The 8,170-nt window shown below is 36.2% G+C and overlaps 1 protein-coding gene across 5 annotated transcripts in view; it reads left to right on the top strand.

Moving 5' to 3' along the window:
- Nucleotides 1-7,911, top strand: part of cops2 (COP9 signalosome subunit 2) — a 37,773-nt gene extending 29,862 nt beyond the window's left edge. For 4 of the 5 annotated variants that reach the window (XM_043677411.1, XM_043677413.1, XM_043677414.1 and 1 more), the window contains 4 exons: nucleotides 1,713-1,810; nucleotides 3,326-3,408; nucleotides 4,158-4,216; nucleotides 6,072-7,911. In XM_043677411.1, the coding sequence (XP_043533346.1) occupies nucleotides 1,713-1,810; nucleotides 3,326-3,408; nucleotides 4,158-4,216; nucleotides 6,072-6,216 (385 nt within the window). In that variant the 3' untranslated portion in view covers nucleotides 6,217-7,911. The remainder of the gene's footprint in view (nucleotides 1-1,712; nucleotides 1,811-3,325; nucleotides 3,409-4,157; nucleotides 4,217-6,071) is intronic. The other variant, XM_043677416.1, reaches the window with a different exon arrangement.
- The last annotated feature ends 259 nt before the right edge of the window (nucleotides 7,912-8,170 follow it).

Here is an 8,170-nt window from a genome sequence, read left to right on the forward strand (position 1 = left end):
TGTTTCTGGGCTGTATGACTCTCTCAAGGAGCTTGACAGGTAAATAATCTTACATGTTTCGATCAGATCACCTCATTTTTCTAAATTTCCACGAGTAAACTGTTTAACCTTTACTCCTAAGGCAATCCCTGCTTACTGGGGATCATCTCAATGAACCATCTTTGAACTGACTCAAATTTAATAATATTTTTTCTGAAATGAGGGGACCAAAATTGCACATAGTACTCCAGATGTGGTCTCACCAGCACCTACTACAGTTACAGTAAGACTTGTCAGCTATTATACTCCAATCCCTCAAAATAAGGGCTGGCATTCCATTAGCTTTCCTGATTACCTGCATTTCATGTATAAGTAGCCCCAAGTCCCTTTCTGCTTTCTGAAGTTTTTCTCCATTTAGATAATATTCTGTTGTTTTGTTCTCCCTTTCTAAATGAACAACTTCATATTTTCTCACTTTTTATACTCAATTTGCAAACTTTTTGCCCACCTATCTAACCTATCAACATCTCTCTTTAAACTGAATGTATCCCTCTCTCAACCTGCCTTTCCACCTAAGTTTTTGTTGTGTGCCTATTTGGCTACAGTAAATTTGCTTCCTTCCTCCAAGTCATTAATATATCTTGTAAACGGTTGGAATAATTTTGTTTAAAACTATAATTCAATAAATCTGACATTGTGAATGGTATAGTTACATCTGTTTCAGTTTATTGAACTATGGCTGACCTTTTACATAAAACTAAAAGCAGATATGGTCTTTTAAATGAGCTTAAAAGCCTTAATTGAGATTGGGATATTTACCAAATAATTAATTTGAGAATATTTGCCTTTGATGAATTTACTTGACTGGTCCTGTTAATGAGCACAAGAAAATAATTAAATTATGATCATTTAGAAGTCAAGGTAACTAGACAGTTTTTGCTTGAGTGCGTCACTTTGCAGCATAAGGCACTTGTGATGGGCTGATCCCTGTGACCTGATTTGACTGTCTTAATTGATGTTCACTCAAGCCACTGCAGATATTGCTAAAAAGAGACATCAAGTCAAAGCTTTTCATTTGCATCGATTAGGACTTGTATGCAAGAAATAAAACTTAACCATTGTTGCTGCATCTTAATGCCAGTCTAGGACCAATGAATTAGTGTCGTGTGGTCATGCTGGGTAAGTTACTTCCCTTGGCTTGATCCTTTGTATCCCAGTCGTGATGAGTGCAAGACTAAATGTTTTGATTTCATGTCTCTTATTAGGAATATTTAGGTTTTGTTCTACTAAGCAATTATTTCTAATCTCTGTGTAATGAGTATAATTCTGAATCTTTATATTAACAAATGTTCCCATCTGTCTTTGATCAACTAGCTAAATAATTTGCGTGAGTAAACTTTAGGTTCAATCATCATGTAAGGACTTTCAAGTCTAGAAGTTACAAATTTTCTGTCGGCAAAATTGAGCAAAGTAATTCAAGAGATTGGCAACTTCCGGCTAATTTATATATTTTGCACATAATTTAAGTGAGCAGATAACATTCTAAAACCACTATAATAGATGAAATATTATTTAATGCATTTGATTTAGGGAAAATGATCTTGTTCATGAAATTATTCCAGGACAAACATTATAATTGGGCTATACTGTATTAATACTACAGACTGGGAGGATAAAAGATCTACTTCTAAGTTCTGAAGAGGGAAAATTCAAGTTAAAGTACTTTTTTTCAGTGCCTATCAAAATAATGACATCACTGAATTTGAGAAGATTCTGAAAACCAATCACAGTAACATCATGGATGACCCTTTCATAAGGGAGCACATAGAAGGTATTGTTAAGCAAATTGTTTCTATATACATATTTCACATATCCATACTGTGAAATGCTTGTCTTTGAGTATGACTTTTTAAAATGTTTGTGCTGCAATATCTACTGTGGCACTGCATCATTTAAATGAAGCATGCAGGTGTTTGCATTTGTTGGCAAGAAGGAATGATGCGGGGCAACTGAATAGATGGTTTCAGTACTGGGGGCAAAGTGATCCTTGCACATACTTTTGGAGTACCTTACACAAGGATCTAAAACTGTGGTATTCAGACTGGAGTTATCTTGCCTTAGAAAATGAGCAATGAGAGATTTTGGCAGAGAAAAGCAAAACCCAACAATGGTGAATCTGATCCTGAAAGATCTGGTGACCTATGAGAAAACCGCTTCAGCTTTGCTTAAATCTGTGTACCTTGAAATTGTAACTTTATGGGTTTTTTTGAAGTTTTGAGCAGTTTTAAGTGATTGGATCCCATTCTAGGTATTGATAACAGGTACACATCTACAAAGGTGTTTTCCATCTTTGTTTGATCACGTTCGTGGCTCCACTATTGCAATGACAGTAGATATCGTAATAGAATACCCCTTCTCCACACACACTATTTCTTGTGTAAGTCTTATATAGATGCCATTGATGACTACTGTAGAAAATTGAAGTTTATTCTGTGGCAGCTGAACTAGTTTCCAATTCATAGAAGTGTTACAACACAGAAGAGGTCTTTCAGCCCATCATACCTATGCTGGCTCATTAAATTAGCATCATTGCCTAGTACCAATCTCATGCTTTTTTCCCAAATATTCGTGCATATTTTTTACCCAAATAATCATCCAATATAGTCTTGAATGCCTCAATTGAACCTGCCCCCATCACACTTCCAGGCGATGCCTAACTACTTGTTGAGTTTTTCCTCACTTTGCTTATATTGCAGATTGTTTTAAATTTGTGCCCTCTTGTTCTTGCTGTTTTATGAGGGGAGAGCAGTCTTTCCCTATTTGCTTTATCCAATCAGTTAATGTACCAGCACTTCCTATTTTTATTTCCAGCATTTACGTTTTCTTTTATCTCTTACAGCTATAAAGGTTAATTTGTTTTTTTAGGATCAGTGTATTATAAAGCATCAATTTTAATAGATGCACACTATTTTGGTTCCTTGTTGCACTGCACTTGCCCCACTTTGAAGTGTTGCTTTCATCTATTTGTCCAGCTGCTATGTAAAATCCAAATTTTCCTTTTGTTTTAAAATCATATATATGCTAAGAATTTCCCCTTATCACCGTTGATAACATTGTTCTGCATTAAATAATATGCATTTGAGACTATGGTATATGATAAAGCACAACAACTTTGCAAACTGTAGTAAATTTTAAAATTGTGCACTGGAACATGAACTTCAAAAGCAAATGTCCATGAGTTTGGATTCCATTAGTCGTGAAGTTGTGTTGCCCAAATATGTGCTTGTATATTCTTTTCAACAATTAAGACTTGTGATAATAGTAGGGTCTCTTTTTGTTTTTAAAGAGTTATTGAGGAACATCAGAACACAAGTCCTGATAAAATTAATAAAGCCTTACACGAGGATACATATACCATTTATCTCAAAGGTGAGCTTGCATGTTTCTGTTGATGCTTGTTCACTTGAATTCAAGTTAATACCTTCTGCTTTAGCATTCAGTCATAATGATTCAAACTTTGAACTAGTTATCTCTGACAACAGAGAACTGAGTTATACACTTCTATTAGACCAATATATTTTTTCCACCGATCAATTTAAAATATATTGTTAACTGAATTCAGAATATTTGCGTGGAGACTAGACGTGTGATATCCAATTTTGTATTTGCTATGGCGTGTAAATACTGAATGATCGATCGTTAGACTGGAAAATTGAATGCTGGAGAAGGGGCCAGAAAGATCACCCAACTTAGGTGCTTGCTGACTGTGAAATAACATTAATGGTAGCAGTGAACAGTAATATGATAAACTTGCTCTAATCATGGAGCAGCTTTGGGGGACAATGTTGGAGAATGTTTGCATACTAGCTGAAAGGAAGACCATGAAGTTAATAATAGGATAAATGAGTTAAATTGGAGTCTACCCATATATTTACTCCATTTCATTTCTCTGTTTGACTCTTTATACTTTTCACTTTTTCTTCACCCCCAGTAGTGGCACTTTGAACTTGCTATACAATACTTTTGCATTTCTAATTACTCACATATGACTCAAGCCTAGATTAATCAGAAATTAAACATTCCATCTTCAAGTGACATCCAGTTTATTTTCATTGTCAGCATTTTACACTTTCTATTGTTCTTATTCCCGATTATTACTCTTTTGTTTTAACCTCTAGGAGTTGAACATAGATGTAGCTGATGTAGAGAGCTTGTTGGTGCAATGCATTCTGGACAAGTAAGTACTGTTTTTTAAAAAGAAAGATTTGCATTGGTATAGTGCTTCTCACCGTGGTTGCAAGTGTAGTTATTGTTATAATGTAGGAAACAAAGCAGCCCATCTATGCTAAGGCTCAACAAACTCTCACAAACAGCAATGTGATAATGGCCAGATTAGCATTTTTGTGATTCTAATTGAGGGCTAACTTCACTGCTGTTCTTCAAAATGTTTCCTTGGAATCTCTCACGGTAACCAAGTAGACACTTAGGGCCTTGGTTTAGTGTCTCATCTGAAGGATACCGTATCTGACAGTGCAGTGTTTGAGTGTCAGCCTTGATAATTCTTTGTGCTCAAGTCCTGGAGTGGGATTTGGACTCGGGAACTTTTGAAATTCAAAGGCAAACTGAGCCACAACTGGCATTCAAGTAATTATATATTTTCTTGAAGTTTTCCTAAGGTGTTACAGAATATTTCTATAAGTTATCAGTTACAACAAAAGCATGTTAATGATTCTCTGTTTTTAATTTCACAACCCTTTATTTACACACATTGATTGCCCCAGAAATGACCACAGTCTTTTCATATTTATAGAGTCATACAGCACAGTATTAGACCCTTTGGTCCAACTCATGCATGCTGACCACGTTTCCCAAACTGAACTAATCCCACTTGCCTGTGTTTGGCCCATATCCCTCTGAACCTTTTCTATTCATGTACCTGTCCAAATGTCTTTTAAATGTTGTAACTGTACCTGCATCTACCACTTCCTCTGGCAGTTCATTCCACATGCAAACCACGCTCTGTGAAAAGGTTGCCCCTCATGTCCTTTTTAAATCTTTCATCTCTCACCTTAAGATTATGGCCCCTAGGTTTGAAATTCCCCACCCTAGGGAAAACACGCTTTACTAATCGCCTTATCTATGTGCTTATTTTATAAACCCTATAACGTCACCCCATAACCTCCTATTCTCCAGTGAAAGAAGTCCCGGCCTATGGGCAGCATGGTGGCTCAGTGGTTAGCACTGCTACCTTACAGCACCAGCGTCCCAGGTTCGATTCCAGCCTCGGGTGACTGTGTGGAGTTTGCACATACTCCTCGTGTCTGTGTGGGTTTCCTCCGGGTGCTCCGGTTTCCTCCCACAGTCCAAAGATGTGCAGGTCATGATAAATTGCCCATAGTGTTAGGTGCATTAGTCAGAGGGAAATGGGTCTGGGAGGTGTGGACTGGTTGGGCCAAAGGGCCTGTTTCCGCGTGTGGACTGGTTGGGCCAAAGGGCCTGTTTCCGCGCTGTAGGGAATCTAATCTAATCTATCCTTGTAATTCAAACCCTCCGGCCCCGGCAACATTCTGGTAATTATTTTTTCCTGTCTCAATTTAATAATATCCTTCCTATAGCAGGGCGACCAGAACTCTATACAGTACTCCAAAAGTGGCCTCACCAACATCCTGTACAACCTGAACATGACATCCCAACTCCAACACTCAGTGGTCTGAGCAATAAAGACAAGCATGCTAAATGCCTTTTTAACCACCCTGTCTATCTGTGACACAACTTTCAAAAACAATTTACCTCAACCCCTAAGGGTGTCTGTTGTACAACACTATCTAGGCCCTCCCATTAACTATTTAAGTCTTGTTCGTTTTACCAAAATGCAATACATCGCATTTATCCAAATTAAACTCCATCCGCCACTCCTCAATCGCATTACCATTACTGAATTCCCCACTATCCATATCTCGCTGGTGACCATTGACTATGTATTAGTTTATAATTTTAAAATGCTACATTTTAAAGTTATCATGAAGAAGTAATCAGAAATCTTGAAAGTGTTAAAATTCAGCTACTAAAAATGCACTTCTATTAATTTCTAGCACTATTCATGGTCGGATTGATCAAGTCAACCAGTTGCTCGAGTTGGATCATCAGAAAAGAGGCGGGGCCCGGTATACTGCATTAGATAAATGGACCAATCAGCTTAACACGCTCAACCAAGCAGTTGTCAGCAAATTGGCTTGATGCAATTTAGGCTTCTACAGTAACACAATAAGGAAAAAAATGCAGTGATGTAAACCTTAAAAACTGAGAACGGCTGATCTGCTGTTGGTTGACCCTGAAGACTACCAGAGCTATGGCAGAAGTGCTTTTTGATCAACTGGTTTGTGTTTTGTTGCTGCATTTGTCCCAAGACACAGCTTTAATCTGAAGAAAACCAAACTGCTACAGGACTTGTGGTTTCTCCACAATGTGCCCTCCATAGTAAGGGAAATGACAGTCCAAGAGCTGTTAGTGTCAAAATTTTAAAACAGACTCTTCACTTTGGTGACATCTAAATATTTTAGCATTAGAAAATATCTATCTGAAATGTTAAACCAAACTGCAATAATTTGAAATGTGTACCAGTTTTTGGAGATACATTCTTTCATGTACGATTTGGCACGGTTGCGTCATTCTACAAAATGTTTTGTCAACTTCCAAGTTATGTGGCCCATGAGTTCTCTGTACCTCCAGTATAGTAAAACGTTAGACAGGAACCTTCATCTGTGGCACACTGTCACATTAGGATTGAAGCAGCAAAATAAAATACAGCTCAGAAATTGGAAATGCTGTAATTTTGGAGTGCTTCCATTTGTTTTTTTTTCTTTCTCAACAATTCAAATAAAAAGCATGCACATGTTCCATGTCTTTGGCCCCAGTAGATCTTCTCCACATACTTTAAAATACAAGGTTTATTAAACCAAGTTGGAAATTCAATTGACTGATCAAAAAAAATTAAGTTTACATTTTTGACTAGTTTCAATGTAGTATGTTAACTAGCCTAGTACACAGAACTGAAAAGATATCATTTGATAGTTTATACTCTTACAATGTGGGACGTGTAGGCGTTGTGTGCCATGGAACAAGTTCAACCTTTGCTAAGCTTTAATTGGCTGAAGCTATTAAATGCAATTATTCTTGAGGGTGCTGCCTGTGTGAATTAGTCAAAATACAGCACTTTGATCTTGGATTTTGAGTATGGCTTTTTTTTAAATATGTCTTATTACTGATGAATCAGAAGAATAAACTAGTTATCACAAGCTTCCACTCCTCAACATGTTTTTACCCCTGAATGTAATGGTCGGAACTTGAATTCTTGTTTCCTAGTTAGCATTGTTCCCTGTGTTATCAGGTGAAAGCATAACTCCTTTAATCTTAATGTGCCCATTAGTTGTTTGGTTGTATCTAGCATGAAAAATGACTTTTTTCAAATTGACATTTGAGGTTTTCATTTTTTTCCTAAATATTTCACTCTTCATTGCATGCTTTGACCTAATTAAAATTTGGGGTCCTTTTCAAAAGCAGAAGTTTTAATACTTATGTTGAACAGTGCTAAGCATGATGTATGCTGCTGTTAATTTTATTTATGCAATTGGCATTCCTGTTCTAATGATTTGACAAGATAAATGTACATGATTATAAATCTAGACAATTTATATATGATATAGTTAAATTGCTAATGAATTTATTATACTTAATGTATTTCGGAACATACTTGAGAGTGAACTTTCTATAAAGACAGCAGAGTACTGATCTGCAACTATCTAAGCATTTCAGATGTAGCTCACTACATTTATATTTTGTATTTAAAAGTTTTAATTTATAGTTTGCAACAAAAAAAGCCCAAGCTGAAAGTTTTTTCCAGTCTTTTCAGCAACATTAAAATTTATAATTTTATATTGAATGTTTAGCATTGTATTTATATTCTAGCTTAGTAACAGTTTTTTACACAAAGGATAGTGATGTTGTATGGACTCAACCACAAGAAACTGAATTTAATATCTTTCAATTTTTAATTTGTTTAAAAAGCCTCGACTTTAATTTTAAAAAGTGACAAAAATTGTTTAGGTACCTTGTATTTTGCGAATTTTGTTTATTTTTAGGTGAGCGTTGTCACATAAACAGAACTTGCAAATGCAAAGCCAGAAGTTACAGA

The sequence above is a fragment of the Chiloscyllium plagiosum genome, chromosome 36, assembly GCF_004010195.1.
Source record: "Chiloscyllium plagiosum isolate BGI_BamShark_2017 chromosome 36, ASM401019v2, whole genome shotgun sequence".
NCBI classification, from domain to species: domain Eukaryota; kingdom Metazoa; phylum Chordata; class Chondrichthyes; order Orectolobiformes; family Hemiscylliidae; genus Chiloscyllium; species Chiloscyllium plagiosum.